General features: G+C 39.8%; 1 protein-coding gene across 5 annotated transcripts; it reads right to left on the bottom strand.

Moving 5' to 3' along the window:
- Positions 1 to 459: 459 nt before the first annotated feature.
- Positions 460 to 17,104, bottom strand: znf384a (zinc finger protein 384 a). 5 transcript variants are annotated; one of them, XM_084920211.1, is made up of 11 exons: positions 16,945 to 17,103; positions 14,425 to 14,492; positions 13,309 to 13,636; positions 11,052 to 11,174; positions 10,599 to 10,756; positions 10,414 to 10,490; positions 10,062 to 10,286; positions 8,240 to 8,407; positions 7,280 to 7,358; positions 6,518 to 6,676; positions 460 to 3,631 (listed from the first exon to the last, which is right to left on the bottom strand). In XM_084920211.1, exons 2-11 carry the CDS (start codon positions 14,485 to 14,487, stop codon positions 3,236 to 3,238), a joined length of 1,776 nt encoding a protein of 591 aa, XP_084776337.1. In that variant the 5' UTR covers positions 14,488 to 14,492; positions 16,945 to 17,103; the 3' UTR covers positions 460 to 3,235. The 5 variants fall into 5 exon arrangements, with proteins under 5 accessions (XP_084776337.1, XP_084776338.1, XP_084776340.1 ...); XM_084920212.1 differs by lacking the exon at positions 16,945 to 17,103 and adding an exon at positions 16,593 to 16,909; XM_084920214.1 differs by lacking the exon at positions 11,052 to 11,174 and having other exon boundaries at positions 16,945 to 17,104.
- Positions 17,105 to 17,251: the final 147 nt, after the last annotated feature.

Genomic DNA, 17,251 nt, shown 5'->3' with positions numbered 1-17,251 from the left:
AGAAACCTTTGGACTGCTTCTAGTAAGACACACGTACACTCTATAAAAATCCATGTGCAGTTTGTATATGCTTTCCTAGCAAAAGCATTGTTTTTCTACAAATGGAGCTAAAAGAAACACATCACGTTGTAGGTCTTGGTGTAGACAGTCTCCTAAGCATGTGAATCCTTTTCATACCATTGCTAAGCCTTTGCAGCATAGTCCACTGCAATTTCCAAACCACGTGGGGATGGTAGAATCACAGATTCCCTGAACCTGAATCAAAAATTCAACTTCATTAGTTTTGAGAAAAATACCCCCTGATCTTTACCCTGGGTATCTAGGATAAAACTGACCACGTGGAGCTACATGCTGTAACAAAAGAGCAGCCAAAAGTAACTTTCATTATAAATGTTCATTAATAATATGTACTGTTGATTTTAATAAAATACCAATAAAAAATGTAGTGCTTTCATCATAAACAGGTTTTGAACTTTATTCTCCATAAGGGAAGAAACAGTCTGTTCAGATGAGCAAGAGGTGTAACTGTGCATACAGTATGAAGAGTGTAGCATAAGAGGGCAGTTAACTGTATTATCAGGAGCACTGGTAATAACATTAACAAGAATATTGAGAATGGGTTATTTCTCATAAAAAGACACAATGAAATACAAGGAGTATACATGGAGACAATCAGCCGTCTGTATGGGCATCCTGAACATTTGTGATTGGTTAGAGACGGCGTGTGCGGTGTCCCAGGTCACCAAGGTCACAGCTTCTCTTAATCATGCTTTGATTATTTGCAGATGTATCATGGATACGTTAGTTTTAAATATCATATGGTTACAGTATTAACATGGTTCTCTGAGTAATTGAGACCATTTTTTCCCATACGTTCAGGAATCAATCCCCAACAGTAAACTTAGCACAACACCTGTGGAATTATATATTTTAGCCAAACTGCACCTCTGGGAAGCCCCAGTGGTCCCTGTTTATAATGTATTAGGGATCCACCAATATTGGTACATATTCACCATCAATGTCACTGGGATACTGATAAATATGAGATTTGGCTAATTATCTGTTGTGTTACAATTATATGACTGAGTAATTGGGAATGGGAATAATTTAGGAGACTTGAGAATGCCATTTTAGCTCATTGATAATTAAGTTATTTTCATTTCCTTAGTACAAAACAACTTGTTACTTTAAAAATCTGTATAAATTCATCCACACTGTTGCCCCAATTTCCATTAGTCCAGGGAACAATACTCAAGTCCTGCCCTACAGTGAACCTATATAACAAAAGCACAAATGTGGAATTAGAGATAGTTTTACCAAAGTGCTTCCCTTATGCCCAAAAATATTTTAAATAACTAATTAAAGTCCCTGCTAATTTTCTTCTTGCAATTCACTGATATTGGTACAATATCTGTGCCGTTGCCTGCCATTGGGATTAAGTTATGAGGACAGACTTTAGAAAAGTATTTATATGATTTAAAAGGCAGAGCTTTAGAGTTCACTGACATCAAAAGGGAACAAATAGATACATCCTAATTCTTTGCCCAATTATCACACATGAGGTTTAGTTGACTCATCTCTGGTTAAGTCCTAATTAAGATCAGTTTCACAGTCTGTAGATGGTGGCTGTGGTTGTGATAAAGGAAACAATTATTCTCCCGTCATCTCCTCACTTTGCTGAGCGTGACGGTCTCACAGCCCGTCAGCTTTAAAGTTGACCTGGGACACTGCCAGTGATTTGGTACATGTTAATTTGATTTCCTTTAGTTTTCATAGATGCTTTACACAAGACATACTTCCCTTTTACAGATGAAAAAGTCTTTTCTATGTATTTTATGTACAGCATACTGCAATATCATAATGCCTCAGATTGATAATAATGTGGATAACATTTGCAATACAGTTATAATGAAAGTAGTAATAATATGTATGAAAAGTTCTTTAAAAAAAAAAAAGATTAATAACAGTACCTGTCAGCCATTTTCATCACACAATCATTATTTTCCCAACAACCATCCTGACAATAACAAACTGGGCTGCCTTAAGTCATTGGAGGACAGTAAACAGTTGAATAGCAACAAAAAAAAAGAAAAAAAAGGGACCAAGACGTTCTGTTAGGACTTTTCTCTCTGTTCCATCACATTCATGCGCTCACGTTGCTTCCTGTTTGATCACACGTTTCTCTGTTGGTAGAAAAATACATACATATGATATATAAAAAAAAGGTAAAGGATGAAAAACATAGGCGTGAAGTAAGTTTCATCAAGTGCTTTCGTTATGACCCCTCCCACCCCCGTTTTTCTCTCTTTCTGTCGTGGTTCCTGCTGTGGACTCCTTACATTTAGTGCATTCTCCGACCGATCGCGCTATCTTATTTAATACTTTGGGAAATGTTTCCTCGCTCCTCTGAGAGGAGGTGGGTGTAAATAAGGACATCATGATCTGTGAAATGTACACTTTTGAGATTCGGCTGCAGGCTTTAGCGAGACTTCCCAAACGCACGCTTCATTTTTCTTCCTGCTGCTCCTTCCTTTGTAGCTCCAATTCAGTGTTTCTGATGTAGTCTGCGACACCCGACTGTGCCTTTCAGATGCTGTTTAAACATTTTTGCACCGCTGCTTCAGATGCTCTCATGAATCTCTACAGTCTCCCATCATTCACTCCTTTCTTTGTTTTGGCTTGAACTAATAAGTGATGAATGTTCAGATTAATGTGATCTGAATGTCTTCAACATTTACACTATTCTTTGGACCATAACTGCTCAAAGAATAGTGAAATTATTTTTTTAATTTTACAGATATTTTACACCTTTATCCTCCAAAGATCCCTCAGAGCAGGACTGAGAGATACATGGCAAGTGGGCTCAGGAATCAAGAAGCACACTGTAAAATATCTGTGTAAGTAATTTATGGTTGTACTCAGCATCAAAGCTTCTTAAGTGGGTGAATTCAAATTTACTTCTATCCATGATTGTATTGCATTACCCGACTAACCGCTTTTAAAAAATAATCTCACTGAAAGCTACAGAAGTCTAAACTGAATACACTAGTGTTTTTACACTTTGAAATTCAGTGATGTGTCATTAAAATAGAAGATCTGAATTATAGAAATTCACCCAATCAGCTGTTTTTCCCCTGATTTTAAGAAGGCTCTAATACTGAATACAGTTAAATTACTTGTACATATGGACCATTTTTACTCAACTAATCCCTCGAGCAGAGCAGGAAGACGCAGCCTATGAGTTCATGTGCTCCACCTGTATGGCTGATGTGGAGACGGTTAGGCAGAGGTCTTTGTGGGTCACTGGCAGGTCTGCCACAGTGACTGGTTTGTACTGGATCTCGCTGGCTGACACTGTCTTGTACTGGTGTAGATCAAATGGGCAGGGGACCACAGATTCTGTGGGTTGCTGTTGTGGCTGGTAGCTGCCTGGGGGTCCGGGGTTTGGGTTCTGGTTGTTGTTAGGGTTCGTCTGGTTTTGGAGCTGGCTCGCTCTGCCCGCACCTCTCCCTCGACCGCGGCCTCGGCCCCTGCCTGGTGTCAGACCCTGGGCCTGTTGAGCAGCTACTGTTGCTGCCACTGTTAATGGGTCGGGGTTGTGCTTCTTCATGTGTTTCATTAGATACGTCTCCTGGAGACCGGATGACAGAAGTAGAACACATGATGTCAGGAAAGAAAAACAGGAAGAATGTGTTTTGATTTTTTTAATACAGCAGTTCACAGAGCAGACTATGTCATTACATTTTCTCAGAAAACTATTAATATAGCTTTGTGGTTGTATGGCATCACTAACCAGCCATTTAACCCTCTCAAGGCAGGCGTGCCAATTTGCAACAGTTAAAAACTAACAACCTGATTACCCCACATACATATTTTATGAGTTTTTTTTACTCAGAAGTACCACTGCAGTTGTGCATTAGCAACAAAAAGTTTAATTTGAGCCTGAGAGCGTTAATATTTATAGTGAATGATTTTTGAGTTAATGAGTTTTGCTGCTGGGCAGAAAAGTGCCGCAAAACATCTGGATGTGAAAGTGAAGCTAATTTTTTTTTAGCTTTTGGGTAAATAATTTAATCCACATTAGACATTTGTGCCATCTGAAGACTAAATGAACATTTGTGTTCAATCTGAAGAAATATCCTTCACGCACTCCCAAAATATCTATGAACAACTAGGGCTGGGCCATATCATACCGTTCACGGTAATACCGGTATGATGTTGGGCAACTATAAGAAAATGAAATATCACGATAGAATATGGGTAAAACGCACATGTGCAGTGTCTTTGTTTACATACGCACATGGCGGCGACGGAGAATAAGAAGGGCGAAAGCGGATCGTTGAATGAAACGGATGAACCAGAATTGGTTTGTAAAAATGTTGCAACGTCAGTGGTGTGGAACTGGTTTAGCTTTCGTCCGTCAGATACGCAACAAAGCACTATTTTTGGTAGAGCATGCTAGCGGGCCGTCGTTATTACCATGTTTTTTGGAAAATACGGCACACTTAAAATCAATCCTTGGATTTTTCTGAAAATCGACAGAGCCCCTTATAATCCTGTGTGCCTTATGTATGAATTCTGGTTGTGTTTACTGACCTCGAAACGATTTTATGTACACGGTGCTTGAAAATCTGTCAAATGTTTCAGTACGACTTTGCTAAGCTACGAAGCCGCACCGCTTGATGGATTGTCGGAGCATTACGGCTATCGTAGGCAGGCGCCTCGCGGAGTGATACGTACTGTGCTTCAACATAATATTACGGTTTTGTGTGTGTATAACCTCTTTTTAAGTTTTGTGGATATTATACATGGTTATGCTGAGGATATGTCAGCCAATTTCCACTGGAAATGCCTTTTGGTTAAACTGACAGCAAGGAATTTGCATTTACACTGTTAAACTTTTATATAACTTTAATGCACATAAAAAACAGCTGCTTGTTTAAGTGAAAATACATTGATTTTTTTATTATTATTTTTTTGCACAAATAAAGTTGTGGACTCGTAAAGTATTTTGTCTAGTGTCAATTATATCGTCAGTTATATCATTATCGCAAATTTTCAAATGTATATCGTGATAAATATTGTTGGTCATATCGCCCTGCTCTATGAACAACCCAAAGACACAATGCCTGTGCCCATTGATGATGTATGTGCATAATTATATAATTGCTAGATACATTAACAGTACCAGCTGCTATACAGCATCTGGCTTAAACTGCACGAACAATGATTTTGGCAGAGAGGGATGATCAGTGCTTTGCAGTAATAATCATTATATTATTCTATTCTAAGACCTGAGATCAGAACAAAAGGCTCATTAGAGCTCTACATATAATCAGAGATGGGCAGTAACGCGTTACTTGTAACGCGTTACTGTAATCTGATTACTTTTTTCAAGTAACGAGTAAAGTAAGGGATTACTATTGCAAAATCGGTAATTAGATTACAGTTACTTTCCCGTAGGAACGCTGCGTTACTGCGTTACTAAAACCGTGATTTTTTTGCGAGAATGTCTCATGACAGTGACGTAAGCGAGTGCACCGTTGGTGACAACAGCTGTGTGCAGATCAACAATGGATCATATATCGAGTGCAGGAGAGAGTATGAGCGTGCAGCATTTAAAGCGTGGAAGTACTGACCTTATTTTGAGTTTGATTCCATAAAAAGTGACAAAAACATTAGCGTCAGTTGTGCGTGGGAAGAAAACTTTTTACAGCGAAAAAAAACCCCTAAACTTCCAAGCAAGCACCGAGTGCGCAACGAAATTCACAGAGAAACTCGCGGATTCTTCAACTGACCGCGGCACACCTGCACCAGGGTAAACCTCCGCCTACCCCAGTCCTGCTTTACAGGTGAAAATAGAGCAACAGGACCGCTGAGTCTTTGACTTTATTTATTTTCTGCTGTGTTTTACTTGCATCTATTTGAAAGACTGAGTGTAAACACAAAAAATATTTTATTTTATGTGCTGGAATGTGCAGAAAATAGGTTTAAATGTTAAACTAATTTATTCAAGTCAGAGAATGTTGCATATAATTAAATTTTTGCTTGATGCATAAAGTTAAAAGATTAAAACTGATAAAACAAGTTAAAAAAAGAGACTTTTCCATTTGATTACATTTTGTATGATGGATTATGCAGAAAAAGTAGAATTGGGCTGAAAGATCTATCGCTTTATTACCTATTCAGGTTGTAAATCGTGTTTTTAAAAAGTAACTAAGTAACTAAGTAATTAATTACTTTTGAAAATAAGTAATCAGTAAAGTAACGGGATTACTTTTTTGGGGAAGTAATCAGTAATTAGTTACTGATTACTTTTTTCAAGTAACTTGACCAACACTGCATATAATGCATGTCAGACAGACTTATGGATTGTAAACAATAGTGTAATAACAGTAAAGCATCTGCAAACCAGCAGTACAATTCCTGCCAACTCTCTCCTGTTACGTCTTCTCTGTTGCAGTACAACCAAATCTACACTTTCAGTAAACTGCATGTCAGATACCAGAAGTCTTACCGAGGTATAGGATCGGTTGCAGAGGCCACAGGAGAACAGCTTGGCGTGTTTCACGGTGTGTGTGGACAGGTGAACCTCTAGACTGGCAGCATCTGTGTAACCACGGTTACAGTTGTGGCACTTGTACGGCTTGTCTTTGTTATGCTGCCGACGGTGAGACTGTGATGGAAAAATAAATAAATAAAAGAGGCATGTAAAAACTAGGAATATGTAATTTGATCTTGACTACAATAGAAAAGGCAAGAAAATCACTCTTTTCAGACTAGAGTCCGGCTGATATATCAGGCAATATTTGCTAAAATATCAGCATCGGGATTAAAGCTGATAAATGAAAATTAAAAAGGAGACATTAGTAATTCATGACCTGTGACAATAAAACATGATTATTTTTAAACTGCACTGTCCCATTATCTCAGGAAAGCCTGATAATTAACTTCATATAACAAATGTTAGGGAGACCTGTTTGTGCTTTATGTCTCTCAAAAAAAATATTGGCCAACATGTTGAATTTTTAAATCTCTTTTTAATTATTAACAATGAAAAATGATCCAAAATAAAATTTCTGTGAAAAAAAAGGTAAGCATCAACATATCTACTACTCCACCACACTTGGTTGTACATTTTGTCTACAAAACCCAACCTGTGGAACCTGGATGAGTATGAGAACCACTGGCTTGCAAGTAAATATATTCTAGTAGCACTAGAGCCTTAGTAAAGTAATGATCATGTCAGTGGCAAAGAGAAAACCTGTGGATTCAGTACCTGGAGGTTGGACAACTGAGTGAAAGCTTTTTCACAGCCAGGATGATTACACTTGTACGGCCGGTCACCGGTGTGAATCCTGGGAAATCACAGTCAAAACAAAACATAGGTGATGTCAAGTTTGACGTACTGACAAAGTTAAGATACTTCTAGATCAGCTCAGCCCCTTGCTTCCTCATGTTGCAGTTTCTTAAACTTCTACTTTCACTTCCTCGAGAAGGAAACGGCTTTGGTAAATTTGAATAGTGTGACCTTTGGTTGCTATTTGTGCACTTTAAAATCACATCCTCTGTTTTAGCACATTTTATCATGAAGTGTCTTGATGCATGCTCAATCATCCAGGTAAGAAAATCCCAAAAAGTTGATTCTGTTCATGTGGACGTAGCGTTTTCAGTGGGAGGAATGTTTCGTCACTAATCCAAACAACGAAACGTTTCTCTTTTTTGGGATTTTATGATGAAGCAATAAGCTATGAAATAAAGTTTTATAACAGATAAACTAGGCTGCTAATACATGCCAGTAATCACACATCAACCACATTCTTCTGTCCTTTCAGGTGGTAGTGCCTAGCTTTGTAACAGCCTTTCGCCTTCCATTAGGTTGAGCTAATCTGTGGTTTGATTGTTTCTAACATCCGCTGAAAACTATTTTTTATGGGTCACTCACCCTTAACTTTTGAATCTGGTTTACACCTCAGTGTATGTTTGTAGTAAAACATAAATATGGATTATTTTGATCTTTGAGGCATGCCGAGCTACTCTAGTAGCATCTAAGAGTTAAAATATGGAAGTGGGCAGAACAGATCCATCTTATAAAAGAAAAAAAGTACATGTCAGATTTGATAGATACTATAAACACACAATAACTCAAAAAGAAGGACACAAGCACAGTGACATAACTCTCCATGCACCTGCTCCCATACATGCACACATTCAAAACCCGCCCAGCTCGGCCCAGTACCGTGTGTGCTGCTGTAGGTGACTGAGCTGCCTGAATGTTTTCTGGCAGTAGGAGCAGGTGTAGGGCTTGGCCCCGGTGTGGATGCGGATGTGCTGGGACAGGTAGCTGGAGTTGGCAAACGACTTGGAGCAGTGGGGACACTTGTGGGGCTTGGCCTCAGTGTGGTTTCTAACACGGGAAACCGGGATTGGAGGGTTAAGGGGGTGGGAGGGAGAGAGAAACACAGAGAGAGAGAGAAACAGCGAGAGATTTTTAAGCTACAGCATGACCAAACTTCATAATGAACCGAAGACCAAATCATGCATTTAAACTAAAAGGATCTGATCGATCAAGTATTGATCACAGATTACTACGTTTGACAGTGTGCTCTTTGTGCTGTGTCTGAGTTGTGAAAACACAGAACGAAACATACAGCAAGCACAGTCACGCTTTTCTCTTTCTCTCTCTCTCTCTCTCTCTCGCAGTCTCTCTCTCCTTTTGGTGTGCACTACTTTGAGTGAAGTGTGAGTGTAGTGTATCTATGAATGTCTGAGTCTGCTGCAGTCAAACCAAAATGTAAATTCAAGATGAGTGCCAGGCCAGCGGAGCACATCTTCCTCTTTAAAATTAATGGCCTGAAACCCACAGAGAAAACCCAGTGCATGGAAATGAGGGAAATGAAAGCATGAAGGTGAATGACAAGGTCAACATAAAATTAACACATTTATCAGAAAGGTGACAGCCTGGATGGGAGATAGATTTATCACTCATACTGTCACAATTAATGAAATATAGTAAAAGTAAAACTAATTTTAGTGTCCGATTAGCGCCTTTACCACAGTAAAAAGGGGTGTAAAACATGCAGGTTAAAAACTGTATATCAGGATGTATTTTTTAGGCACAGCACGTATAGTTAGTATGCAAAGTGTACTTAGACTTGTATCGTGCATTCTTAAAAAATGTTTTAGAGTTTTTATCTTGCTGAGAATGAAAAGAAAATGTTTTAATAAAGACATCTGAATAACAGAGACATCTAGAGAAGATGCTGAAACAAAACAAAAAGGGGATGGATATTTTGGTAGACAGGTGTGTTGGTGAGAAAAGGCATTTAAATATAACTCAATCATCCTGTCTCACTTACTGTTGGAATACCGAGTATCTGATTCTCTGCATATATAAGGAAACAAATGACATTAATTGGACTAAAGCCTGGGTTATACTCCAGTTCAGACACGGACAAATGGAGACCTGGTGCCTGGATGCATTTGAACTTGTTTTTTCTCTTGTTTAAATCACTAGTAAATTACTTGCCAGGGAAAAAAAATACTTTGACTGAATGCTGGGAGAATTAAGGAATTTCAGTAGTAGTATGCCATGTGATTGGCTGATTAAATATTCGTGTTAACAAGTGGTTGAACAGGTATATCTAATATAGGAATATGGATATGTTGCCCACATACCTGATGAACCTCAGGTAGCCATTGTAACTTAATAAATATTGCAGCTGTAAGTGAGACTGTGTAGGAGTTGTATTTAATTACCTTTAGATACTGACTCAGGAAACTGACTTCCCATTCTCACAGTGGGTCCCAGATTTTAGAAAAGAATGAATGGTCAAAGACAAGTACTTAAAAATAACAGGTTTAGAGGCATGAAATAATTTAAGTTTTGGGGACTTTCAAAGATGATACTTTGACTGTGCAGAAAGAGCTTTACACTGTCAGCACTCCCCAAAACAACCCAGACAAGTCCCAAGCTCACCACTCCTTCTTCCATTTATCTATCACCACACAGATGTTCACATGCACACATTTTAACACACGCACACACTCAGGCCCAGTACCGTGTGTGCTGCTGTAGGTGACTGAGCTGCCTGAAAGTTTTCTGGCAGTACGTGCAGGTGTAGGGCTTGGCCCCGCTGTGGATACGAATGTGCTGGGACAGGTAGCTGGAGTTGGCAAACGACTTGGAGCAGTGGGGGCACTTGTGGGGCTTGGCCTCGGTATGGGACTTGGCGTGGATCTGCATGTCTGACTTGCTGAAGAACGTCACTGCGCACATCCGACACCTTGGCAGGCAAGGAATGAGAGGAGAAGAGAAGAAGAAAACAGTTATGATAAACACAGCACAGAATAAAACTGCAAGTATCTAAAACACCATTAATATTTTCCTAAACTTAACGCACTTTATCCTACCTGTAAGATTTGGGTCCGTCTTTGTTAGTGTGATCATCCTCATCATTTGACAGATCATATGGGTCACCAGCGTGGTGCTACAATACAATAATAAAAAAAATTACTTATGGTTGTGAAGGTAAAATGCCTCATAGTTGGTTTTATAAAAGGAAACAAGGAAAAAAGAAAGAACATAGAAAATTCACCTGTCCACCAGCAGCAAGGTGTGCCAGTATTAATGCATCACTTCCTGGAGGGAGGACCCCACCCACTCCAGCCACCCTGCTCATCACCTGTTTGCTTTTCCTGCCTCGTTTTGATGGTGCCGGCATGACAACAGCAGGAGAAATGTCCTCCTTCTTATCTATAAATGAGAGAAAATTAAGAAAGAAAGAAGGGAAAGGAAACAGGGAGTGTTGAGTGAAAATAGGGACAGTTTGGAAAAATTATGATGCACAGCTCAACACCAAACCTTACATAAGACAGATACACAGATGTGTTTGATTGTGTATGGATGTAACAGTGCAATTGCAAGAATACATCTGGGTGGGAACAGGAATCAAGAGTCTAAAATAAAATGGTAAAAAGGAGCCCTGAGCCTCATCATTTTTTTTACGTTGAAATTATTAAAATGATGGTGACCTGCACCTGTGTATTACCTGAATTTGAGGGGTGCACTGCAGACACTATCATGGTGGTGGCAGTGGGGTGTCCAGCTACAAAAGACTGCGTGGAGGCGGTGGGGACCAGTGTGCCCTGTGGGGTGGTGATCACTAACCCCGCTAAGAGGAAAAGAAAAACTGTGATCTGGCCGTCCCGATCTCACTCTGTTAGGCTTTTATTCTAACTAACAGTTAATGGATGATGTAGTGATAAAAGAACTTTGATTTTCAACCTTGCAACTTGAAAGCCACACAATATCTTATAAAGGACAAAGCTACAGCACTAACACAAGACTTGCTAAGGTTTATACAAAAGATTTTAACGAATATTTTTAAACAAGCTGTGCATAAAAAAGGGATAAAACTGCTAATATTAACACTAAGTACTACTACTAACACCTAAATGGAAACTGAAAAAAAAAACCCTGTTGAGATTGTGATTAGTAGCCACTGCAGATTAATATGTACAGTGTCATTCACTCCTATGCACATATCTTGTGACACCAACAAATATGGGTAGAGTTCAAAAAGTTCTGGAAAGAGTTCTATAAAAACCAAAGACCTTACCTGGTTTAAATTTGGCTGAACTCCCATTTGAGATCATCTTTTATGGGATCTGCAGACAGCTTCCAACATGGCTGCTCTTTTTGTATTGCTCTCATTCTGATTATTTACACGGTATGCACTGTGTATAACCGCAGGAAATCAAACTGTGTCAGCAAGCAAACATCAGTTTCAAGCTGATCAAGGTACATGCTTGGTGACGAGACCTGGGTCCAAGCAGTCCACAGCTAACCGGTTTTTATACCACAGTTCCAAGTATGTCTGATGAGGAGTGAGACCACGAGCAAGCCCGGTGTGTTTTTAAACATACACACGGTTGGACACCATGATATCGTTCTCCAGGGTAACTTTGAGAGACATGATGAGTGTCTCCACTGTGATGTCTCTGGCACACTTTTAAAGCATTTCAGAAACAACACATTTAGTATGCCTGCTGGGTTTTATTTTAAAAACTGACTAACTTTCAACTCTGTTCCTTTGTCTGTTACTTCCTGCCCTTCTCCTATGCTCTGTGCTGCTACATGTTGCTTCTGTAAATAAAAAAAGAACTGTTCGCTTTTTCTAGAGCAACTTCTGATGGAATTGCTACCATTGTCTCGAGTGGGTGTGAGGAAGCAGCCGTGCCTGCTGCACTCCCAGGATGAGTCTGATAATGTGAAGTTCCAATATGACATCCTGAGGAGTCTGATGAAAAACATAAAAGTGCAAACAACATGATCTGTGGTGCGTGTCATCACGTCATCACGTACTGTTTGATGGGGCCAGGTTTTGGGCCAGTATTGGGAATCTGAAGAACACCTGCATCCCAAACTTTTTTCAAATGACTGAGCATAACATAGCAGATTTTTGACCGTCTAGCTTCACCTGGGGACATTTACATGATCTCACTGCCATTTCCTTTTTAAAAGAGGTGCACACACTGCTGTAGTTAATTTTAGCTTCATGTTTCTCACATTAAATGGTAAATGGCCTGTATTTGTATAGCACTTTACTTAGTCCCTATGGACCCCAAAGCGCTTTACACTACATTCAGTCATCCACCCATTCACACACACATTCACACACTGGTGATGGAAAGCTATATTGTAGCCACAGCAGCCCTGGGGCGCACTGACAGAGGCGAGGCTGCCGGACACTGGCACCAACGGGCCCTCTGACCACCACCAGTAGGCAACGGGTGAAGTGTCCTGCCCAAGGACACATTAGGACAGCATGATCTCATCTCATATGTTTCCCTTCAAAAACCATGGAGTTAATAGCTTGTTTTTCTTCTAGTTTTTTTAATTAGTCACTTACAGACACCTTGCAGGTGCATTCATGCAGTCTTGTAGAATTATATTAAAATACTACCAGTTACTGCCATAAAGTAGGGAAAATATATATTTTAAAATTAAAATACATTTGGATACATTTTTTTTTTTTAAGAAAATGGTCTTTTAAAAATTCTGTAACACTGAAGCACACATGCAAACAGACATAACAGGGATGCCACCAAGATCAAATAAACATCCAGAGGTGCACAAGAAGATGATCTTGAACAGGAGACTGGCCAAATTTAAATCAGGCAAGTTTTTTTTTAATAGACCTTTTCAGAGAATTTTTTTTTCACAATTTGCAAAATAAGAAAAAAGACAAACTGGAAAATCATCTACGACTCAGGTTGGTGAAAACATCAGAGCTGCTCACTCACCTGCAGTCATGATACCCGTGGAGGGAACAGGCACAACGGTGACGTTCTGGGAAGTGTGCGACTGGTGCAGGTGTGCCCCCACCGCACTCAGGGGTCCGCTATTGCTGTTTCCACCACCACCCCCCCCTACATTGCCTCCGCCTCCTTCCTGTTTAGGGATCACACGTACCCCAGCCACTCCATCCACTGAGCTGGGGATGGCGAGTACGGCCGTGGGGTAGTGGGGGGAGGAAGTGGAAGACGCAGAAGAGTGAGGAAAGGAGGGCGCACTGGCCTTCTCTGGACCTAGTTGCTCCTTCGCCTTGTTCAGGAACATGGCGTTCTCAATCTAGACAGAAGTGGGGAGTGGAGAGAGGAAAGAAGGGTGTAGGAATTAGGGGGCAAAGGAGTGTGATACAGTAAGGGTGAAATGTTTGATGACGGTGGAAGGAAAAGGATAAGGAAGGAAGGAAGAAAGGGAAGGAGAAAGGAGACTTGCCAGAGATGAAGAAGGCAGGTTGAAAGAGGAAATAGGATGAGGGTGTTTGGAAGAAGTTGAAAAAGAAATAAAAATACAAAAGACAGGAAGAAAGAGAAAGATGTGAAGAAGAGTCATATGTTTATGCGGGAAAAAAACAGGACGACCCAGAGATGACACAAGCAGAGTGGCGATAAACGTAGTGATGAAAGGAAAATGGAGAACAAATGAGACAGAAAATGAGAGGTTAATGACAGTAAAAACAGAAGGAATTAAAGAAGAATAAAGGAGGAAGGAATGGGAAGATTGGGGAGAGTGAAGGGTAGGAGTTAATGGGTTAGATAAGAGCAGACAGAGGAAGAGGAAGAAACAATGGAAGAGAAGAGAAAACGAAGGCATGGTGAGATGCAAAAAAAGCAAATGAAAACAGGAACAGAAGATTGAAAAGATGAGAGAGGAGAGGGACAGGAGTGATCATGTGAACCCATCAATAAGTCAAATAACTTCATCAACGTTGCCAGCATTATTTAGTGGTGTTAAAAACAACATGTTCAGGTTGTGATATAATCTTTAAAGTGCTTCTGGGTATTTTTTCCAACAGCACAGACCACTATACCATGTGTAATTCAAGACAATTCCAACAATAAGGTTGTGTCTACCTGTCCTTGTACAGTGGGGACGGGAGACCAAAAGTATGATGAGTTGAAATGGGAATCGTCCATTATTTCTGTAATTAAAAAGCAACACACTTAGAAAACACCTGTCCTGCTCCTCCTTTTTTCGTTTCTTTTCTTTTAAATGAGACCATGCATGGCTGTATTTCAGTCATCTTAGTCTGGTTCCTTTCTTTCTCCTCCGCACGCTGACACACCGAACACGTCAGTTTCAGGATCAGCATGCAGCACTAAGACTAAATTTAGTCCACTAAATCGAGCCACTTTTCTACACAGCTAACCTTTGTTTTTAGGGATACCAATCAAAATGTCTGTGACAAATCTGAGCAGTTTAAGCTTACTCTGTTGTGGCTATTGATTTGTACAGAGGAGGATGTGAAAGGAATCAGGCAAAGATGGTCAATCCCAGAAGGGATGGAAATCAAAAACCTCTGTCTAGACCAGTGGTTCCAAATGCTGTGTCAAAGCATACTGATGTACCCTCTCAGCCCAGTAAACATTATAACTGAAACTGCACAAAAACATAGTAAATGAGATTTAATTTTCTCTATTATTCCACATTAAATACCCTTGGTTTTACAAAAAAAGAACTGACAGGCAAGAGGATAACATTTAAGAGGAGATAACACTGATCTCTTTACTGTGTGGAATAAGTCAAACATACTACCTAAAGAAACAAAAACTGTTATTAGAAATTACTTAAAAAACTGTCTGCAATTTGATGCAAGGAGATAAAAAAATGCTAAAACTGTACCTGAAAACTAAAAATTCCCTTCCTGAAGAAACACTGCCCCCTGTTAAAGAGCTTGGGATCTCAACCATATGCAGTGGGAACATTTGTTTGAATATATGGAAGTGCATTATAAGGCTATGGATCGCTGTTACATGCTTGCTGCAAAGCAACATGCACATGCTCAAAAGCACCATTGTCACTGACCTCCTTCCAGATAACCTAAATCTCTGTTTTCTGCAAACATAAATACAGGTGTGTCTTGAATTTGTCTTGCTTTTTACTTTTCTTTGACCACATAAAGTTTGAGAACCACTGGTCTAGAGGGCAGCAGAAGCAAGAATTAAGAAAACACTAATGATAATCAGCTTTTGAGAATTTAATGATTGTCTGTAACACAGCCCATGCACTTGTTTACTGCTCCCTTACACAGCATGAACAAATTGCACAATCTTAGAGTGCGTGTTTTATCAGCAGCATGTCAGTGAGGCTAGTTTTGCAACAAAATTGGATGCGGGTGCACCATTAGGTGAAAGTAATACCCTCTCCAAGAGTGCACACTTCTTGACAGTTGAAAAAAACCCAAAATAAAAACCCACTGTCTATCTCGTGAGTAATCAACCTGTAATCTTCCGTTTCCTGATTATGTCCCACTAACAGAGGCAAAGAAGGAAGTTTCATTGTTCTATGTTGGCATGCATTTGCACTTTATTTTAGCTTTCTGAAACATTTTGAGACCGTGAATGCCAATGGTATCCTGCTCACATACCATTAAAAGCATGCAAGTAATTACATGTTAGTAAAGCCCAACTGCCATTTAATAATTTATAACAACTGATATTCAGTAAGCCCCGCAAAGGAGTATGAGAGGCCCATAAAAAAATCACAATAACAACTGAGGTAACGCCATATTTCATGCAAAACATTTGCAATGCATAACTCATGAAATGTTTTGCATTGTTTTTCATGAGCCTCCTCTCCCCTCTGCAACTGCAAGGTCTATAAATAAATCAAAAGAAATGCTTTCAATGCAATTTAATTATTTTCCCTGATTCTGCAGCAAAGCATCAGATGCAAGGGGCCGTTATTAGTGCAGTACAAAGTCAATGTTTCAGTGTTCTGAGAGACATTTGTTTCTTCCCCCCCTCTCTTTTTCTTTTGGACGAGAGGGTGCAAGCTGCCTCCAAAAACTGTGGCATGGCTAGCGCCGAGCTAACGTTAGCTGTGCTTTATGAATTATTGCAAAAACAAATTTGTCACAAATCGTTTAAGTCAGGGTGCTTTTTTGGAACTGAGTCTGGACAGATGTGTTAAACTGCACCCAACCGGCTGACAAGAGCGTAATAACATATCTGGGTTATGCACAAACATGGCTAACGTTAGCTGAAAAACGCAACAAGACGAGAGGAGCTAGCTAACTTGCCTCCATTAATTTTCTCCTTTTGTTCGCTGGCTTGCACTAGCTACAAGGAGGCCTGTATATTCAATATGCTTAACTAGCCCGCCGCTTAGTAAACACAAACATCCGTGCTCTCCCTACGCCTCCATTCCTCACTCCCTGCTCATCTCGCTGAGAGAAAATAAAAAAAGAGAAAAAAAAAGTCTCGAATAAAAAAAAAAAAAAAACGAAGACAGGAAAAAAAAACGTCGACGCCGTTGCCTCTGTAGGAGACGCAGCTTCATGCAGACTTCCGGCGGTTGGGACGACGGTGCTCTCAGACACACTGAAAAAAACACTTAATTAACAACCGACTAATAAGTCCTGTGTTAATTACCGGTGAACTCGACTCCCCTTCAACCCCCCCGTAGCTTCCTCGGGTCGGGACAGTTGGAAAACTTTGTCCAAATCCGCCCCTCAAACCCCTCAGATATGCCTTTTTTTCTTCGTTTTTTTTCCTTTTTTTTCCCTCCAGCTCTTCTCCGAGGAGTCAAGGCAGGCTGAGTTAAACAGCTTCCGGCCACACTCTTCAAAATAAAATCAAAGCGCCATTCTTTTTCTTTGTGTATTGCGTTTGATTAAAAGCGTAATAATCGATGTTAACACAATTAACTAAAACTAAACTAAAAGTAGGTGTAAAATAT

The sequence above is a fragment of the Perissodus microlepis genome, chromosome 22, assembly GCF_051167445.1.
Source record: "Perissodus microlepis isolate ML-2025 ecotype Zambia chromosome 22, ASM5116744v1, whole genome shotgun sequence".
NCBI lineage: Eukaryota > Metazoa > Chordata > Actinopteri > Cichliformes > Cichlidae > Perissodus > Perissodus microlepis.
Note: the sequence above shows the minus strand (reverse complement) of the source record. Positions and strands in the feature narration are given on the sequence as shown.

What these genes read in the sequence shown, in the direction of transcription:
- znf384a (XM_084920211.1), bottom strand. Translation starts at nt 14,487, where the DNA reads ATGGACGATTCCCATTTCAACTCATCATACTTTTGGTCTCCCGTCCCC. An exon ending in TCCCCACTGTACAAGGACAG is followed by an intron (nt 13,637 to 14,424) that starts GTAGACACAACC and finishes ACTTCTGTCTAG; the next exon opens with ATTGAGAACGCCATGTTCCT. An exon ending in ACCTTGCTGCTGGTGGACAG is followed by an intron (nt 10,491 to 10,598) that starts GTGAATTTTCTA and finishes ATTGTATTGTAG; the next exon opens with CACCACGCTGGTGACCCATA.